The 20,742-nt window shown below is 37.6% G+C and overlaps 1 protein-coding gene, 1 long non-coding RNA gene and 2 pseudogenes across 4 annotated transcripts; 1 reads left to right on the top strand and 3 right to left on the bottom strand.

Moving 5' to 3' along the window:
• Positions 1–711: 711 nt before the first annotated feature.
• Positions 712–9,082, top strand: LOC143617509 (uncharacterized; annotated as a pseudogene). Its single transcript, XR_013150847.1, has 9 exons — positions 712–967; positions 2,862–3,167; positions 3,262–5,285; positions 5,360–5,481; positions 5,576–7,098; positions 7,192–7,240; positions 7,323–7,543; positions 7,629–7,730; positions 8,423–9,082. The product of XR_013150847.1 is annotated as an uncharacterized LOC143617509 (transcript).
• Positions 9,083–9,941: 859 nt separating this feature from the next.
• Positions 9,942–12,444, bottom strand: LOC143617510 (uncharacterized). The gene is made up of 6 exons (XM_077090043.1): positions 12,168–12,444; positions 11,115–11,199; positions 10,889–10,930; positions 10,627–10,795; positions 10,485–10,537; positions 9,942–10,398 (listed from the first exon to the last, which is right to left on the bottom strand). Exons 1-6 carry the CDS (start codon positions 12,392–12,394, stop codon positions 10,162–10,164), a joined length of 813 nt encoding a protein of 270 aa, XP_076946158.1. The 5' UTR covers positions 12,395–12,444; the 3' UTR covers positions 9,942–10,161.
• Positions 12,445–14,979: 2,535 nt separating this feature from the next.
• Positions 14,980–16,372, bottom strand: LOC143617504 (biotin carboxyl carrier protein of acetyl-CoA carboxylase 1, chloroplastic-like; annotated as a pseudogene). Its single transcript, XR_013150845.1, has 4 exons — positions 15,999–16,372; positions 15,863–15,934; positions 15,680–15,745; positions 14,980–15,316 (listed from the first exon to the last, which is right to left on the bottom strand). The product of XR_013150845.1 is annotated as a biotin carboxyl carrier protein of acetyl-CoA carboxylase 1, chloroplastic-like (transcript).
• Positions 16,373–16,440: 68 nt separating this feature from the next.
• Positions 16,441–18,895, bottom strand: LOC143617505 (uncharacterized). Its single transcript, XR_013150846.1, has 3 exons — positions 18,662–18,895; positions 17,669–17,722; positions 16,441–16,461 (listed from the first exon to the last, which is right to left on the bottom strand). It is a non-coding gene; the product is annotated as an uncharacterized LOC143617505 (long non-coding RNA).
• Between the last annotated feature and the right edge of the window lie 1,847 nt (positions 18,896–20,742).

The raw sequence follows: 20,742 nt of genomic DNA, 5'->3' as shown, positions 1-20,742 counted from the left end.
TGCTTTTACAGGAGATAACCACGTTGGTTGTCTAGCATATCACTAGTCTACTACATGTTATTGTGTGTTTCTTGGACACAACATTTATCTAAAATCCAACATATGATGTCACATCTAAAACTGATGTGAAAGTATTGTGCGCTTGCACCGTTGCACACACATTTAGTAAGCTTTTTGAATAACATATGTGCGCCATGAGCTACGCATTATTCTTTATAGTCCACATTATCATGGGTTATATATCGATGTACATGTCGTCGAAACGAGCCTTACAATTTTCAACACACTGTCACAGAGCACGAGTATATAGGAATCACAAACGGGATAGAATGGACTATTGTGAGGGAATCAAGAACATTGGTGGTTGGTTGGCCAATTAAAATGAAATCACCTATTACGCATAGAATCAATCCCTCTAAACACCCTAAACTTATTCCCCACTCCCTCTGTTTTTTTTTCTTCATCATATTCTCTCCTTCACCAACACCAGCCATCAACAAAAAATAATGACATGTTTCATTTTCATAAGATAATCAAACTAAACAATGAAACAGTAATGATCAATTTTATTCTTTGTCCGTTACATTCAATCACCCATTCCATTACCATATACCAAACGAAACCTTTAGTACGAAACAAATTAACCTTTTTATTTACATTCATATATAAAAAAATAAAAAATATATGTATTCTTTACTCTTTAGTACATACATCATTCCGTTTGGGTTCCATTACATTAACATTACATAAAATCCAATCTTGGGTTAGGTCTGTTTCACTCCAACCCTCCTGGCTCGTACAACTTCAAACCTCAGCTTCGGGTCCGAACCTAACCTTCTTCTACAGTTCGTTGAAAATTTCGCTGGATCACTTTATCTCTCATCTTCATATTCATCATCATCTCACCGATTCAAACCCTAATTCCTAAATTAATTAAACCTCCGATTCCGACGTCCAATGCTCTCAAGTAAGTTCCCACACCTCAAAACCCTAGTTTTTTCTTGACCCATAAAGCAAACGCCTTTGTTTTCACTTTTTCAAGGATACCCTTTTGCAGTTGGCCTTTGTTTCACCTTTTTCATTGGATGGATTGTTGATTTGTGTGGTGTTTTGGTGTAAAAATGTGATCTTGATGATGGTTTGTGTGGATTTTGTGTCTTCTTGTGAAATTTAGGGGTTCTGGTGAGGCAATGTGTGTGAAAACTGAGGTGTGTATATGGGCTACCCTTTGTGGTATAAGGTTGTTTTTGAGTATTTTTTATTAACTTATAGTGTTGATAGGAGTCATCTAAGGTCTACAAAAGATGATTTATAACTGTAGAAGATGAAGGATAGGGAATAATCAGTTGTATTTCACTTTTCGAAGGAATTGCTTTTGCAGTTGTGTTTGTTATTAGCTTTTTGATCGATTGAATCATTGATTTGTGTGCAATTTCGGTGTAAAAACGTGATCTTGATGCTTGTTTTTTGTGATTTTGTGTTTCGGTAAGAAATTTAGGGGTTTGAAGGGTTGTTGTTGGTTTCTGTTGATGCAATGTGTGTTTATGGTGATTATGATGCTTTGATTACTTGGTATTTTGGTTTCTTTTAAATTTTAAAATCTACTGGTTTTGAATTAAGAGCTAAGCTTTTCATTTCTGATTAAATGCGTTAAAGTGTTGATTTTGAAGTTTTTGAGTTTTGTATTAATCTTTACTGATGCTTAATTAGCTTCTTCATTATTAGACTATCCTCTATGGTGTGGGGCATCGAAGCCCCTCCACAGTGCCACGTAAGCACCTGGGGCATCGAAGCCCCAACCAATAATGCCCCGCTATGGTTTAATGCCCCAAGGGCGCCCATTTATATATATATATGCATATGTATGTATGTGTGTGTGTGAGAGATGGAGAGAGCTGTTGAGAGGGGGCCCACCTTCACACCACAAAGGCGCTGGTCGTTGGGACGACCCTTGGCTCCGCGCCCCACCACCAAGGGCGCCCCTTGGTGGTGTTCCACGCCCAAGGGCGCCCATTTTAGCCATCAAAGGCGCCCCATAGTGGGTGGTCTTAGTGAATAGTGATCTTTTATTGAAAAATTAGGGTTTGCAATTTAGTTAACCTATATAGTGATGTTAGGAGTCATCTAAGGTTAACAAAAGATGATTCATAACTGCAGTTTGTAATGTTACCAAATAATCATCTGTGTTTCTGCACCTGTATTCTTGGTAAGTTTGTCACAAAATGTTGCCAATTCTTCTAAATTAGTTTGAGTTTTACATGTTGAATATGATTTTCAATTTGGTGTTTTTGTTAAATATTAATTTAGTGCGCAGGATTGAGGAATTTGAGCCATCAAGGTCATACCTTAATGCGATTGTTTAGGTTTCTCTGTAGCTTTTTTTTTGTTGCTTTGGCAAACATCCTTCTATATGGCTTATATATGTATTCTAGATATTTTTTTTATTTGTGCTGTTTTTATATATTTCTGTGTAGATTTTTTCTTACTGTTGCTTTGGCAAACACACTTATATCAGTGAATCATGTTATATGGTTATATTTTATTCTATATTTCTTACCTTAGTTTTGCGATTTTTGTCGGTTCCTGTGAAATATTATACAAAACTTATTAATAGACTAGTAGTTGATAGCTAGACAGATAAAAAGATTTATCGATGACAGTTGTTAAAACATAACAAGTGACTAATGAGACAGGGTAATTTCTTGTGATTAGTGTAACTACACTTTTTACTTATAAGCCACTATAATATTTACTTTTTATGTTTTGCATTTCTGTACTTTTTCACGCTATTCATTATTTTACCGAAGTGTGATTCTTATTGACAACCACTTCATATTTGAATGATTATTTTTCATAATCAGGATTTTCACAAGCTGTGTTAGCTTAATGGAAGTGTGATACCAGATTATACTATATATATGCAGAAACTACATACATTTTTTGAAGGTAAATCTACAAGAAAGTGAGAACTCTTTAGTTTTAGCCTCAAATTGTGGGGCCTACATCATTAATGCCTGGCAACGGAGTTGGCGATAGGGTTCACAATTTTTTCGCCCAAGAAAACTTGCCTCAGGGCCTGCGATCACAGGATGGAAATTTGCCTATAAATGACAATTTGTGGGGTGGTTATCAGAAACAGTTTGGCGTGTCAAATTCACAGCAATCAGGTAACACAATTGGCTCTTGATTCGTATTATGGTTTTGTATATTTGTATTAACGAGCTTTGACACGTTTTGTTCTCACTTTTTGTGCATAAGCAGAAACTGAGAGAGGACACGCGGGCCAACGTGTTCCGGACCCACATGTTTTCAATAATACGCATGCAAATGCAAAGCCTGAGTTTGCAAGAAATCTGTCTCAGTCTCACCATGAACCACCGAGCTCAAATAGCTACATGTATGGACGCCAAAATTTTCAAACAAGGCCAGACGAAGCAAATTTTATGGGAATTGATACAGAATACAGTCAAAATAATGTGAACCAAAGGGGTTTTCCGTTCTTTGAGGCCCAACAAGAAGCTGTTCCCGAACAACCTCCAAAGAATCCGTTTCGACCCGAGGGTTCTGAAGCCCATAACAGTTTTGATCTTTTTGGTGGCCAGCATCAGACTAATAATCAATATCCCGGTTTGCTACAACAACAGCAGTCAGGATTTGGTGACATACAGCAACTTCAACAGCAGCTTATGCTTAGAAAAATGCAAGAACTTCAAAGGCAACAAAACTCAATAAATCAATCTTCTCAATTTTCTAGACAACAGGCATCTGGAAGCCATTCGCATGGGTTTGTTAATGGCACTCCAAATTCTGATTCATCTGGTTATGGTTGGACTGAGCCTGCAGCAGCTAACCCGAACTGGTTGCACCGTGCTGAGCAGGGTCAGCCGCAGCGGTCCATGGGGTTTGTTCAGCAGCAGGGTGAACCGTCACTATACGGGGTTCCGGTTTCTAACTCAAGAGGGCCAATAAATCAGCTTCCAAATAATAATTTGTTTCCTGGTAACAGTTATTCTGTAATTCCAGAACAGAGTATGGTCTCCAGTAAAGGTCTGTTTGGGAACACATTTGGTCAAGGGTCAAACAGTGGGATGAAGATGGAACACATTCCGCAACAAACGGGCCTGCAAAGTTCGTCTGTGCAGGAATCCCCTGTAGAGATGGCGCAGGATAACTCAGCAACGGATGCTGCGTCTTTAGATCCCGAGGAGCAGAAATTCTTATTTGGTTCAGATGATAACATATGGAAAGCAGACATGAGTGGAGGAATGTCTAGTTTGTTGGATGATAATGAATTTGCAAGTGGTTTGCCTTCTATGCAGAGTGGTAGTTGGAGTGCTCTTATGCAATCTGCAGTGGCGGAAACTACTAGTGGTGACGGTGGCGCTGTCGGTGGTGGTGGTGTAGGCGTACAAGAAGAATGGCCCGATCTTAACTTTCAGAACCCTGTGCTGCCACCTGGCAATCACCCTTATGAAGACACTAGCAAACATCAAACACAAACAGGTTCAAGCAATTGGTTGCACCGTGGAGGTCTACAAAAGGCAAACATTGAAGAAAACCGTGTATATGAAAGTCCAGTGTCAGGTCATCGGGCACCTCAGCAACATGGAATAAGCCAACCGAATAATAAAAGAAATCAACTCAATGCAAATGAGCCCGTTCCACCGTTTGTGAACACTGGATTCAACATGAATGATAATGATAATAATTCATTACAGCAATCTCAGAATAATGATTGGAAGAGAGTAAACGTTGCTGGTATACCGAATTCAAGCAACTTGCAGCAGGGTGGTAACCAATTCCCTCCAAACAATCATAATATTAATTACTGGAAACATGTTGATTCCTCGGTGAAATCTAAAGGGAGTGAGAATTCAGAGATTTCACAGCAGCGTAACAAGGGCCCACAGATGTCGGAATCATCATTTAATAGCTCAGATAAAGAGGATCTAAATAGCAGTAGAAAAGAGAACTCGAATGACAGTTTCAGGTCCAGTTCATCTCACCATCCTAATACAGTTGGTCAACGGGAACACTTTTCATCTGATGCTGGTGACTCAAGATCATTGGGTGGAACAAAACAGAGTTTATCTAATCAGGCTGGTCGGAAGATGCTGGGCCCGGGCCTGGGCCCAGGCTCAGGCCCACGGAAGTTTCAGTATCATCCAATGGGAAACCTGGATGAAGATGTTGCAGTGCCTTATGGAACAAGACAAGGTACCGATACAAAGTCTGTGCCTTTGCAGCATTCTCGAGGGTTAGGAGGTCAAGATCATGGGAGACAGGTTGGTTACTTTTTATAATTAGTAATGTGTTTAATGTGAGACTGTCAATCCGTTTGACCACTTCTCTTTTTCAGGGATTTGTGCCTGAGGTTGAAGGTGCCCGGCTAAAAGGATCCGATGATATGCGTTTCAAGGGGATGATTCCTGGTCACGTGTCTAATATTTTTGCTCCCCATGATAGGGCATCTCAACCGAGGTATTATTATAATTCTGATGAATATTTCATATCTTTTATGTAAAAGAAAGTATGACCGCTTATTTTTCAACTTGTTGATTTTTGTTGACTTCAGTCAAAGTCAAAATATGCTGGAGCTTCTTCACAAGGTGGACCAGTCAAAGGTTGGTGGAATTGCAAGACGTTTAAATTCCTCGGAACGTAATTTGTCATCTGAGAATCCTGAACCTGAAAATTCTGACGGATCTTTTGGTGGTCATCAAAAAAGTCAGTCGTCCAATTCTCAGGGTATTGGTTTACAGCTGGGCCCACCTTCACAGCGGTTACCGATGACTATGCAGGCGGTCAAACATACGAGTCAATCTCAGCCTTCTGCTAATTCAAGGGGCAAGGGTCATGCTGAGCCGTCTCCGTCTCCTTTTCCTCCTTTCCAGGACGCCTTTAAGAATAATAGAATGAGTATATCGGGTCAAAGTGAAAGTCAAACTGGAGGACATAAGATGATGACAAACTTATCTGCTGCTTTAGGTGGTACTGATTTCTCTAATGTAAGAAATCAGCTTCAAAACCATCCAACGGCTGGTAATGTAGCTTTCAATGGTCATGTGACTCAAATCAGGCAAGCTGATGAAAGAATGCAAGTAGGGGAAAAGTTACCTGTTTCTCACACTCATGCTATTCCCGGTGTTCCTCAACAAGGCGGCTTTCCAAAAATGATGCCTAATGCATGGTCAAATCTCCAAAGTCAACAGCTTTTTGCAGCAACTCAAGCTCAGAAAAGTCAACTAAGTATTGTGGAATCAAATTCTTTAGGTAAGCAGAATCTAGAGGAACAAGAAGCAGAAAAGAAAGGGAATAAGAGTTCTTCGAGTGAACAGGGAGAGCAGTCAACTGAAAAGGTTGACCAAGGTCAAATGATGAATGGGCCGAGAGCAGGCAATGATTCTGTTAATACTGCATCTCAGAAAGATCTAGAAGCGTTTGGGCGATCTCTTAAACCAAATAATTTCCATCAACAAATTTCGTTAATGAACCAAATGAAGGCTTATAAACATGCAGATGATGATCCAAATAACAGGTTAATGAAGAGATTAAAAGATTCAGATAACATATTGCATGGTCAGCAAGTAACCGGGCCAACAGATAATGTTGACCGGGGTTTAGCTTCTCTACCTGCTAATCCACCTTCAAAAGACGCACTTGCATCTGATCAGAACCAGATCGGGTCGACTTCTGCTAAACTTGTGAACTCTCACATAAGCCCTCAAATGGCCCTGTCATGGTTTGACCAATATGGAACATTTAAAGGTGGTCAAATGGTATCACAAAGATCTGATGCTATAAGGACTGTCGAGAAGCCGTTTAAAGTTTCTGGTAGTTTGGAGACAACACATGATGCAAAGGAGCCGCAAGCAATCGTTGCAGCTGCTAATAATCAAAGCGGTGGTTTCTGGAAAACCCCCTTGGTTCCATCATCTGTGGTGGTTGACCAACAGTTGACCACCCCGCCACTGAATACAGGCATCAATGTTCAAAATGTGGTTGCAGTGAGACCAAAGAAACGCAAGTGGTCTAGACATGATATTCGTTCTTGGATCAATGAAGTATCTGGAAGTTCTAAAATGTTCAACACATCTGGTGTGTTTTTAAACACTGTAAAACAGTTAAAAGATTGTACCTTATCTTTCAAGATTGTTTTGTTAACATGATGTTTATTTTTTTAACCTGCAGCGCTGCTTCGATGGAATGGTGTCAAGCAACCAGACGGTTGATGGAAAAGGCAGGATTTCTCACGTCTTCATTTATTTTTTTCTTCGAATGTTGTTTTTAGTGGTTTCTAATAAGAATTACGGTGGTGACAGGTGTCTGATGATGGAATAATAATTGAAGACGTACCGAGACCAAAGAGACGTATTATCTTGTCTACACAGTTAATGCAGCAACTGTTTCCTCCTCCCCCGTTCACTCTACTTTCAACAGATGCTGCTTCAAACTATGAAAGTGTGGCTTTTTATGCTTCAAGACTGGCACTGGGAGATGCATGCAATCTAGTATCTTGTGTTTCTCATAGCGAACCAAATGTGTAAGAATAGTTCATTCTACGCGTGTGAATATTATAAACTGTTATGTCATAGTGTCATATATATAATTATTTCGTTTAAATGCAGCGATAAAAGCAGAGAATCTGAGATAATTGATGATAAACGTCATTCGAAAGCTGTTGAAGACTGCATGAGTAAAGCAAAATTGCGAGAAATTGAATTCTCAAGGTAACTCTTTCTGGCGTGTAAAAAAAATATTAAATATATAACTTTATGACATAGCAGTTTATAAAGGGGCAATTTCATTTATACCCCTACAAACGTAGAAAATTTTTTTATATACCCATGCAAAGTAGGTGGAATATCAAATATACCCTATTCATTGCAAATAATTTAATAAATGACTATGCCCATCTGGAATTTCAATGTTTTTTATTACCTATTTTTTCTAAAATTTATTTTTTTACATATGCCATTTTGCTTATTGTTGATGTCATGTCGATCAAAATCCAAATAAATATTATGGTTTAAACAAATATAATGGAAAAGGGTAGAATGGTCATTAAGTAAAAATTCATTAAAGTTGGGTATATATGATATTTTTAATTTGGGTTGGGTACTTGGGTAGTTGGGTATATATGAAATTAATTCATACGGGGATTTTAAAAGTTAAAACACAAGTTTTAACTGTTGAGTCTTTTAGATGCTTCGCTGGTATCAGATAAAATATTTTTTTGGTTACAAGCCTGTTATTCCGAACGTTGATGTTCGTATTATACCGAACGTATATGTTCATACGCCCAGCTTATATAGAGATTATAAGATGTTGTATAAGTGGCTAAATGAGTGGGCCAACTTTGGTTATGTTCTTATGGCAGTTATTTATGAAATTTGGTTTATTGATCATGTTAATATGACAGGCTGGATGAGAGAGCATCGATCTTGGATTTGAGAGTGGAATGTCAAGATTTAGAGAGATTTTCAATCATCAACCGATTTGCTAGATATCATGGAAGGGGGCAAACCGAGGGTGAAGCTTCATCATCTGAAACAGTCACAAATGCACCAAAAACGTTCCCTCAACGATATGTTATTGCAGTCCAATTGCCCAAGAATCTTCCTGACAGGGTACAATGGTCTATCACTATAAAGAATCTCCAGTTACTCCAGTCGCCTGTCGGTTTTGCTGCACCCAAGACAGCTGCTAACGTGCACCGTGGGGCCCGCCTTTTGTTAAAAAAAGCAGGAGGGTAAGATGGTAATTATAATATAGGTTGGAAGTTAATGATGAAGGTGGTGATGATCTTTTGGCTTTAGGTTGAGAAATAGAAGGTGAAGTTGGAATTTTGTTTGGGGGGGTAAATGTGGAAACTGAAAAGGTTAGCCAATTAGTTAGCAAGATTCTATTTATAAGTAGATAAAAATGTTGACTTTAAATATCTCCATGAGTAGTTCTAATGGATCAAATATGTATTTTGATGGATGGGATATTCATTGTTATCTGCCTGCTGCTGCAATATATTTATCAGAGATCCCTTAAGCGTGTTTATAGGGAATTGCATAAACAGTTAATTGTAATGCTTTATTAAGGATATAATGGGAGAAAAAACGAGACGCGAGATGCTTTTTATTGGCATAATCATATTATGTATTGAAGTTAAGAGCACATGGATTTGGGGAGCCAAGAACTCCCAGGGAAAACCAGGGGCCGGGCGTAAACGCCACCGCCTGGATTTGTTTTTTTCTTTTGGTTTGAGGTTAATAATCAAGTCAAAATAAGACAGTCATGGTATTTTCAAGAAAGATTTTCCTTTTCTAAATTTAAAACAATTTAAAACCAAAGCAAGTTTCAATCCCATTCAGCTCATTTTTAATGTTATAAAATGAAGTACAATTTTTAATCCAAACTATACATACAGCTGCAAAAGCAATATGCAAAATGCATCAAAAAAATACTAAAAATCTCAAGTTTCAGGAAACCTTTGTAAGACATCTCTTCAACATTGCATATTGACTGGCCACCAACTTTTGAACTTCAAGAAGCAAACTTAACATGCATTTCTTCTCCCACTTCAGAAAATATATCTTCCACCCTGTTCATATGTTCATCAAAACAATACCAATTTTCATTACTTTTGGGCCAAAGATCATTCAATCTTATCAAATTTGATGTTTCATTTAAGAACACATATGATCAAAATGCGAGTTTTAGACTACAAAGTGAGACACTTTGCCATAAAAAAACAATTGGAACATAATGTAAAACTCATATGGTAGTCAAACAAGTATGTTTTTTATATATTAATCATCAAAATAGTTTCATGCTTCACATATAAATATATATTAATTCTCAGTACCTCTGCTTGTCTATATACATCTGTCAGCCAGGCTGTTAGATAAATCTGCAAAACAGCAAATTCATATGATCAAATCGTGCAAATGTATTTTAGGTTAAATTAGAAAACATCTAAATGCACGTTCTTGCAAATTTGAAAGAGAGAACTATTGCATAATATCCCTACACACTTCTTCAGACTGAATCGGTATTGACATCCAATTACCATAGGAAAACAGAATAACTTATTATTGCAATATTCATCTTAATAAATTCAGATGTATTGTTTGTAGGTTACAGGGTTGTATAGCATTGTATAACTACTTAAGCTTTTGAGTCATATATCTGTAAAACATCAGAGTCAAGTTGCTTAATATTAACATTTTCAGGCATGAAACCATTCAACTTTGTAGGGACAGATTCAGAAGCTTCTCTAGAATCCAAGTTGCATCTACTTAAATCATCAAACTCCCCTTGATAAATTTCATCTGACCAACACAATCTTTCAATGACTGAATCTTCTTTACTTCTAAGTGAGAGAAATTCTATCACAAGCAAGCGCTGCACATTATATCATATTACCCATATTGTTAATAAATGTATATTTAACTTGCCTTTTTATGGTTCAAAGAAATTCAAGATGTTACCTTTAGATTTAGTTCCAATTTGAACATCTCAACCAGTTCCCAAGCTAATTTCTCTAGCAACATTGCATAGATAATGTTAAGAAAATACAGACGCTTGATGAGAATATAAGTAGAGTGGTAATTACAAAAGATTTTAAATTACCAAAATTTGATATAGACGAAAATATAAAGACGGGTATCCCTCCACCATCACCGTTGTCATTTGTGTCACTGGTACTGTTAGAGAATTGTATGAGCGGGCTATTGGTCTCCCTGTTAAGGAAACATCTTAGGGATGTATTCGTGTTGACCATGTTGACTAATGTAGCCACCTGTAAATCATGATATCATAATGCTCTTTAAAACTTCCCTACAGAAGGTAAACTGTACTCTAATATAGCCACTGTTTATGAAAGTAGGTGCACCATTTCCTTGTATGAAGACAAAAGATTATCACGATGAACAACCTACAATATTAAACACAAACTATATGTTACTAATACTCATAATAGCTAGTATTTGGCAATTGGCATCATGAAACTTGATAATTAGGAATCAAAACCAAAGAAGCATTCATTCATAATTGGCCTATGATTACACAAATAACAATAAACAAAACTGAAACCAACATGTTAAAATTCGATCTATCACCTGTTGCTTCAATAACTTCCAGCAAGCTTTCTTCTGAATATCAGGCATGTCACTCAAAACACCCAATTCCATATCTTTCATGAACCTGAACCAAACCAAAGAAGCCGCCAAAACTGAGATACACACCATATTGAAACTACAAAAGCCCAATATAGCCAGCATCGTAAATAGATGTATAGTTTATAAATTTGCACGTAAAAGTATAAGAATTCACTTCTATGGGTGTTATATGGGTCATGTTCACAGGTTGGCGGGTCCAACCCGAAGACGACCCAAACCCCAATATCGTGTAAGACATGTGAACCTGAACATGACTCACAATCTCGCATATTCGCGGGTTGACACGAACATGACCCGTTTGGCCCAAATTTTTTTAATTTTTTTATTTTTAAAAGTTTTCACATACTTTAAATTTACATTTTTTGCAACAAAAGTTGCAAATTTATATGAAACAATTACACTTCAATTATAAAATCTTATACTGATTTTCTTTTCAGTTTTTAATTTTTGACATGAAATACCCAACCAATTTAATATAGTACAGAAAATACCTTAAAAACAAATAGATAGGTTCCTCATGGCTAAGGATAAGGTAATGGAATTGATAGAGAAATTCAACAAAAACCACCATCTCGCTCTTTCCTTTCTTCGGTGCTACCTTTTTCTTTCCAGATCAACCCGTGAAGCCATCGAGTTGACCCGAACCTGACCCGTTTAGCTAAACAAGTTGGCGGGTTCAACCCAAAACTGACCCAAACCCACGAATTCTGTGTCAGGTTGGTATCGTGTTATTAATTATTTAATTCACACTCATATTCACTTTGGTGTCACAAACGTGTATCAACAAAAGTTGCCCACAAAGTGTTTGATAAAATGCCTCTGAGAAAGACTCACATAAATTCATAAACAAGTGAAGTGGCTAGTAACAAAGCCCAATTAGGGTTAAAGTTAATGAATTTGCATGATAAAGATATAAGAATCAACTATGGTGACACAATATTATTATTATTATTATAGTAAGAGAAGATGCAGAGAAGGTGTTTGATAAAATGCCTCTGAGAAAGAAACGCATTGACGAGTGAAGTGGCGTGTGATCTGGCGGTTGAAGATGAAGAGGTCCATTGTTGTCGTAGTGAATTGAGTTTGGACCATTGGTTCTTCATGTTTCTTTGTGCTGCAGGTCTCCATAGCCGGTGGTTTAGTGAAGATGGTGAAGGTTTTGGTGTAAGGGTTTGGTGGGTTGCTTCAATTGAAGGTTGCAAAGAAGCTCTTGACTCCATTTTAACTCTTGGATTTGTGGAATTTGGTAACAGGAACAAAGGGATTTACGTGAAGACAATAATATTATTCTTAATAGACAAATTTTGCCCTTAAAAAAGAAACTAAATGACGGGTTCGTGTTCTTTTTCTAGTTTCTTTGCAGCCAGTGTACTTTAAACTTTTTTTTTCTACACGTTATGTCCTTTACGCTAACTGGGTTAGAAAAACTCAGTTAAATATGACATGTGCCAGACATGTGATGAGCATAATTGTAATTTTAATGTATCCTTAAATTTAAAAAAAGAAAAGAAAATATATATAATACATTCCCCTTCTTTCTCTCTTCTTTCTCTCTAAGCCACCACCATCACCATAAATTCCGGCCACCTCGTTACAGATTTCATTCAACCCACCACCACCACAAACAAGCACAAAATTAACACAAAATAAATCTCAAAACAGCAAAAAAAATTCAAAACAATCAAATACCCATTTCATAAAATCAAAAAACCCAGAAACGATTAGTCCAAACAATTGTTCTTCTACAAACAAACAAGCACAAAATTAATCTCAAAACAGCAACAAAACTCAAAACCAATTGATACCCAGTTCATAAAATCCAACAACTCCATCTTCGCCGCCGGCTTCTTACCGTCACCAAATTCCGGCAACCACTTCATCTTCTCCTTCTACTACTTCAACCTCACCATACCCACCAAACCCACAACTACTATCTGGTCAGTCAACGCTGAGTGACCAGTCAACGCATCATCATCCCTTTTAATAACCAACTCCGGCGAACTCCAACTCGTCGGAATCCCACTTACCGTCTTGAGAGTGGATATAGGGTTCCGGCGATAAAGGAAACCGAAGACGGCAGTGCAGCCACATGATAACATGTGACGGTGGGTGTAGGGTTTAGAATTGGGGATGAGGATGTTGGTAAGTGTGGTGATGAACCAGTGGGCCTGGCGGTGGCGGCAGGTGGGGGTGATGGTGGCTGATGGTAAGTAGGAGGTGGGGGTGTGTTGTTAGAGGACGGAGATTGGGTGGACGGTGGTGGAATGGTGGTTTCAGATCTGCTTTGTGCTCGCCGGAAAATCATGATCTCCGGCTCGCCGGTAGTGGTTGCTGGAGGTTGGATGGGGGCAGGTGTGGGGGTGGCTGGTGGTAGTGAGTTGGTGGTGGTGGTGGGTGATTAAGAAAGAAAGAGAAGCAGGGAGAGAGAGTAGAGTCTGATATGAGAGAGAGAAAGAGTTTTATATTTTTTTATTATGTATAGACGAAATGACAAAAATACATGCGCCTCACGTGAGGGTATTTAACTGGGTTTTTCCAACTCAGTTAGCGTAAATGACATAACGTGTAGAAAAAAAAATGTTTAAAGTACACCGCCTGCAAAGAAACTAAAAAAAGGACACGAACCGTAATTTGGCTTTTTTTAAAGGACAAAATTTGTAATTCTGTTTTCTTAATATTTACTGTATATTTTTCAAAGGGATTTTATAGCATATTTAGGGCGTTTGGTAATTGATGTAAGACTTATCTTGAAACGGTGCTTCAAATGACTTGATTTTTGCTAATTGAAAGTTTAATTGCCCAAATGGAAGCACCGTTTTGAGGTAAATTTTACAGCAATCGATTCGTATCCTCATTTCGATCAAAAATCATAAAATATCATTTCGAAATTTGGAAAAAAACTTAACCGCGTTAAGTTTTTTTTTAACGGAGGTCCAATTAAAATAATTAGTGTGAAAGTTAGGACCGGTGACAGTTTTTTTCCAATGTGAAATTATTATCGATCAATTGCAAAAATGTTGGTTTATTAAAATCCAATTTGCCTTTTAAATATTCAACTAATTATAACCTTCCTGCTTTTGATACTAAAACATGTAGTTTTATTTTCAATTTTTTTTTTTAATTTTAGCATTGTAAATATAGTTTTGAATGACTGAACATGGAATGCAGATACCCAACGAGTATTAGGTAGGATGAGTTTTATAGTCGAGTACGAGAGTGAGATTGTAAATAATTGTTTCAAGCCCGTCTCATTGCTATTTCTATACAGAGAATAAAAAAAAAAGCTAAGTGGAATAGAGTAGGCATGTGAGCTACATAGAATATTTACTATATTGGAAATTGAATTCTTATTTTTAAAGTTAACATGTTTGAATAATGAATGAAATTGGAATTAGAATGAATTTGCCATTCCGGTAACGGTGGCAATGACGGTGTTGGTGGTAGCTATGATCGTGACAATGATGGAACAACTGGCGATGCCGACAAAGGAGGCCCATAAGTGGTGGTGTGTGCAGGTAGAGGCAACCTATAAGCGGTGGAGGTTAGACGACAATTAGTAGGTAGTGGCACCATGGCAGCAGTGGTAGATTTCAATTCCTTCATGATTCTTTTGTCAATCAAATACATAAAAAATTTAAGCTCTTCCAGTAGATTCCAATTGTTCGTATTTCAAAAACGGACAAATTTCGATTTCAGATTATATAATAAATATTTCTACATAATAATTGATAAAAATAACTAAATTCTATGAAACGAGCTGGGGTGAAGTTTGAAACTCTTTTGCGAGCAGACCTTCAGGTCTGTCAACATCGACTCGTGTATGCAATGTGAATTGCTTTGATACCATAGTAACCAACCAAAAGATAATCGATTTTTCATTCCGTTGGAATACAACTGAGTTAATAGAGGATACCAAGTTTACCCACCATAACCAAGATGCTACAATCTTTTCTAATTTCTACTACCTATTTATAACCTAAAAAACTAGTTACAAGATCAGATGGCTGATAGATTGTCCTCACTAATAATGGTCAGTAGTGCTTTCTTACATGAGGCACACAAAAACGTGTCACGTGACACGAAACAAAAGTAACAGCCTAAGCTTGTTGGTCCTTCCATCATGGCTCGATAACAAGTAGAGGCTGCAGTCAACCGTCATGTTCTTAGTCACATTAACAAGAAAAAAGATGCAGTTTTAAACTGTTTACTTATGAATGGATTGAATTTCGTTGTGTATCATCTCAACCAAATCAAATCAAAATTGGCTAAAAGGAGAACAAGTTAAAACACCCATAGTTCATTTTTGATGCTCTAAACCTCCTAAATCATTCACATACATTGTTTTGTAATCATAAGTAGTGCATTGATTATTCATAAAAAATCGCAAAAAATGCTTAGTTTGACCTGTTAGTCCGTTACCCAACCCACCATCTTGCCACTTTGAACCCTAAATGTGTACATTTTTTTCTCGACTTTGTGTGTGTGAGCGAGTGAGAGAGACATACCATATCGAGACTAACAGGTTTTCCATCCTCAGCAAGAATGTCAACAATCGTTCCAGATTGATCAGCCTAACAAAATAACAGAGGTCAAGAATAATCTACGCTGTTATAAGTTCCAAACAAACTCCAACATGTTACAGAGTGTGACGTAAATGAATATCGAGCCAGAAATGTGAAAAGAATTACCTCAATCTCATTCATCAACTTCATTGCCTCAATAATGCACACAACCTGACCTTTTTTAACCTTGTCTCCAACCTGGAAAACATAGATTACATTAAAGTGACAACAAAAGACATATAATATACATTAAAATTACAACCTTCACAAAGGGGGGTGCTGCTGGTGCAGGAGAACGATAGAAGGTTCCAGCCATTGGGCTTTTTAACGGAGGATGAGACAACTTTAGCTTCGCAGGAGTTGCTGGTGCAGAAGGAGTGGTTGTGATTGAAACACAGCCTGGGGCTGCGGAGATTGCATCATAACCATAGGAGACGCTGCTGCTGGTGGTAATGGTAAAGCTTCCTTCTTCCTTATAACAACTTCACATCCTGATTGCTTTAGCTCCAGCTCCACAATATCGGTAGAGTCCACAAGCCTGAAATACAAACTATTAATCGTTTCTGATGAAGTTAATGGTTTTGTATGTAAAAGACTTGACTCATAATACCAAACAAGCTCTGAAACTTGATTCATCAATGCAGAAACTGATGCATCATCGGGAATTAGGATTTCTGGTGAAGTTGATTCCACTGGCTTCTCAGAAACGGTGAAGAATTTGACTTCTAAAAGCAACATTAAAATAAGTACGAGACTTAGAGCACATCCGGTGTGCAATAAGTGAGAACAGGGCTGTAAACGAACCGAATCAAACCGGACAAATCTTTGTTCATGTTCGTCCGTTAAGCTTTATCGGACAAATGAATGGTTCATGAACACCTAACCGGCCGAAATTTCTTGTCCTTGTTCATTAATGAAATGAACTTGTACATGAACGGTTCACGAACATAATTATAACCAATGTTTTATTTTGTTTTGCTAACGGAAAAATGGTTAGTGTCAACGGCTTGGCCCGGCTACTAAGTTTCTGTCGGTGTTTTTATAACGCTCATATTCATATGTTAATTTACATACATACTAGCGACATAATACTTAGGCAAATTGGATTTTAATAATCCCATCTTAATGCAGTTGGCCGATAATAATCTCAACTTTGAAAATAGTCCCAACTTTCACACTATTTGTTTTCATTGGACCTCCATTAAAAATAACTTAACGACGTTAAGTTTTTTTCAAATTTCAAACTGATATTTTAGGGCTTTTGATCGTAATGAGGATACGAGTCGATTGATGTAAAACTTACCTCCAAAAGGTGGTCCAAACGACTAAAGGATGCTTCAATTCCGGTGTTTAAACATTTAATTAACAAAAATCAAGTTGTTTGAAGCGCAATTTCAAGTTAAGTATTACATCAATCGATTCGTATTCTCATTCCGATCAAAAGCCCTAAAACGTCAATTTGAAATTTGAAAAAAAAATTAACGTCGTTCAATTTTGTTCAATATTTTTAACGAAGGTTCAATGAAAACAAATAGTGTAAAAGTTGAGACCAGTGACAGTTATTTTCAAAGTTGGGATTATTATCGGCAAACTGCATTAAGTTGGGATTATTAAAATCCAATTTTCCTATATATATATATATATATATATATATAAAACTTTGCTTAAATATATATGATAAGATTAGAAAAGTCATTAAAAAATATAAAAAAAACCTTTAATGAAGAAACATAAAGAAACAAACATTAGTGAACATAGACGAACGTTAACAAACACCTTATCGAACATTCTTGAACACAATTGCACGAACATGGCTTATATTCATGTTCGTTCGTTTATTAAATAAGCAAATGTAAACGAACTTCCAGCCGAATGTTCAGTTCGTTTACAACCCTGAATAATAATAATAATAATAATAATAACAATGACAACCTTTTTAAGGTGAGCAGACATTGCCATACCATTGTTCTCATACTTCTTAGATACCTAGGTAGCGTTTGTTATGCAGTAATGACATGCGGAATGGAATGATTCGTTACGTGGGAATGAAATAAAAGGTGTTTGGTTGCACAATGGAATGAAATCATCCATTACACATGGAATCCCATTCCATCAAAACCATTCCTTCCCACCCCCCTTCTTTTTTTTCATTCCATTCCTCCTTCAACCTACTTTCTCAACAACACCATCATCTAACAACCACCGCCACCACCACCACCACTACCATAGCCACCACCATCATCTGACCACCACCGCCACCGTCGCCACCACCGTCGCCGCCACCACCACCTGACCGCCACCGTCGCCATCACCACCACCACTACCTTACAACCAAAAGCTACCACCGCCACCATCGTCGCCATAACCACGGCAACCATTGTCACCGTCGCCACCCGACCATAACCGCCACCACCATTATCACTGCCTGGCCACCACCACTGTCATCACCACCCTACCACCGTCATGACCGCCACCAAACCCGTGGCCTGACCGCCACCACCACCACCGTCGCCACCGCCGCCACCACCACCGTCGCCACCGCCACCACCATTTTCATCTCCAGAGCTACCACCACCGTCACCATTCCAGGTTTTTTTTTTTTTTTTTTTTTTTTTTGTAAAAATATATATATTTTGAGATAGAAATATTTTTATTATTTCTATTTCATTCATAAAAAAATTTTCGGATACCAAACAACATAAATTAATTATTCATTTCATTCCCATATGTTAACCAAACAAGACAAAAGAATGGTAATGATCCATTCATTCCTTCTCCCATTCCATTCCTTTCAACCAAACATACCCCTACAGATAACGAAATAACAGTAACTTAACCTAACAGGTTGTGATATGAAATCAAAAACCCTAGCAGATATATATATATATATATAATATGTAAGTATGTAACAATAATTAAAGGGACCTTAAACCCTAGAGAAGGTGTGGTTCCAGCAGTGTTGGACTTCAAACCCCACCAGAAATGAGCAACCGAGTTCTGGCCGTGCTTCGTGTTCCGTCGGCTTCGCTGAAACGCACACAAAGCCGGTGATCTGGGTGAAGGAACGGCGATTGACGCCATTGATGAACGATGGCAGTAAGTACAAGTAACAAGTGTGTGAGGAATTGATTGAATATATGCTTAATGGGTCGGGATTTTTTTTTATCTTTTTTTTACACTGTGTGCCAGAGCTTCACACGTTACGAGGTCGACGGGTCGTGCACTTACTTCGAGGCGGAACGTCGGGTCGTCTCGGGTCGGCACGATTTACGAGGTCAGCACGCAAAACGAGGTGCGCCGGTCGTCGAGATTGTCGGCACGAACTTCGAGGTGCCGTCGGTATATGGTGCGGATTACGAGGTGATGATTGTCGGGTTGGCGGCACAGAAATCGAGGGAGAGAGAGAATAATTCTAGAAAGAGAAAGTATTTCTAGAGAGAGAGTGGAGTGGTGTGAATGAAATGAGCCATGAGGCTTCCTATTTATAGCTGAAATATGGTCCCATCGCGATACGCGATGGAACTTTTCTTTTGGTCATCGCGTATCGTGATAACACGTGTTACTCAGAGAGTGCCACGTGTCGCCACGTGGCGGACACGTGTCACTTTCTTAAACACCCTCTGCCACTTGTTGACACGTGGCGTACACGTGTCATTTTCTAAGACATCTTCTGCCACGTGTTGACACGTGGCGTACACGTGTCACTTTCCTATTATCCTAGTCATTGCGTATCGCGACGGCTTAATGTTTTTGGCCGTCGCGTATCGCGACACCGTCCTTTTTGGTTTATGTGACGTTCCATCGCGTATCGCGATGTCTTCTTGGTTATGCCCATCGCGTATCGCGATGGGTTAACAAACAAAAATTTTTAATTTTTAACCCCTTTACTTCTTCTAACTTGTCATATCTGGATTAAAATTTTGGGGATGTTACATTATTAGCTTATATTGGCTAATGTAAAGAAGCTTGCTTGAAGATGTTTTTTTTACTCATTTGTCCTCAAATGATGGTGGATTATTGAAGCAAGATCTAATAATTTATTAAGATGCATAATCAATAAGAGATAAATTGTAGATAATTTAATAAGAAGCAAATGATAGATTTTCATAAAAGAGACAAGGTGGTGGATTATACGTTGGTGGAGATTTAACATTCAATCGTAACGTCGTTCAACCATACGTTGTTCAAGATTTAACAGTATATTTTTTATCCCTATTGAATAAGTTGGTGGATTAATATTAATACACAAAGACTTTAATGCCTACATATTGTGTAGAACCAACTTGTGCAAATTTATTGAAGCAACTTGTGCATTATATATATATATATATATATATATATATATATATATATATATATATATATTAAATACGTTGGTTGGTGGAAGATCAACTATCTTAAATATCCATCTACACTTTTTTCCCTATTTAATAAGTTGGTGGATTAATATTAACACACAAAAGGCTTCTCGTGAAACTTGCAGAGCCAACTTGATATTTATTGAAGCAAATTAGCCATTCTTGTGAAACTTGCAGTACGTTGAAGCAAATATGTATTCATTTTCTTGTCAAAAATGCAAAGGTATTAGTGGAGAGCTATTCTCAAGCCATATGAAGAAAAGATCAACTCTTATCATCCATCTACCATTTCTCAAACCATTAACTCTTACCTTAAAATATCCTATTTATCAAACACAAATCTACCATTTATCAAGCATTCAAAAAATTTGCTTGAAGTGGAGTACACGAACCTGTTTTCATATACTGAGGTAATTTGTTCTCTTCGTTTTTTTTACTTATTGAATCGTTTTCTGTTTGTTTTAATTTTCAAGTCATGGACTTGAATCATGATAATGACGTTGTTGTCATGAAAACTAATAAAAAGACACTAAGATCACTATGGACGGATGATACTTGATCATATGATATTTCTTTAGTTATGTTTGTTAGAGTTGGGAACAAGCCAACTCGTTACTTTAAAAAATTTGGGTATGGGAATTTGGAAAA

The sequence above is a fragment of the Bidens hawaiensis genome, unplaced genomic scaffold, assembly GCF_021521415.1.
Source record: "Bidens hawaiensis isolate Kalapana, Puna unplaced genomic scaffold, B.hawaiensis_p1.1 tig00055163_1, whole genome shotgun sequence".
Lineage (NCBI taxonomy): Eukaryota > Viridiplantae > Streptophyta > Magnoliopsida > Asterales > Asteraceae > Bidens > Bidens hawaiensis.
The sequence above is the reverse complement of the archived record's forward strand: the minus strand, read 5'-3'. Positions and strand labels throughout refer to the sequence as shown.

Bases quoted from the DNA above. Each gene is read 5' to 3' on its own strand.
- LOC143617510 (XM_077090043.1), bottom strand. From the start codon at position 12,394: ATGGAGTCAAGAGCTTCTTTGCAACCTTCAATTGAAGCAACCCACCAA. The intron at 11,200-12,167 runs GCATTTTATCAA...GGTTTGGTTCAG, and splicing joins AATGCGTTTCTTTCTCAGAG to GTTCATGAAAGATATGGAAT. The intron at 10,931-11,114 runs GTGATAGATCGA...TTAATATTGTAG, and splicing joins GGAAGTTATTGAAGCAACAG to GTTGTTCATCGTGATAATCT.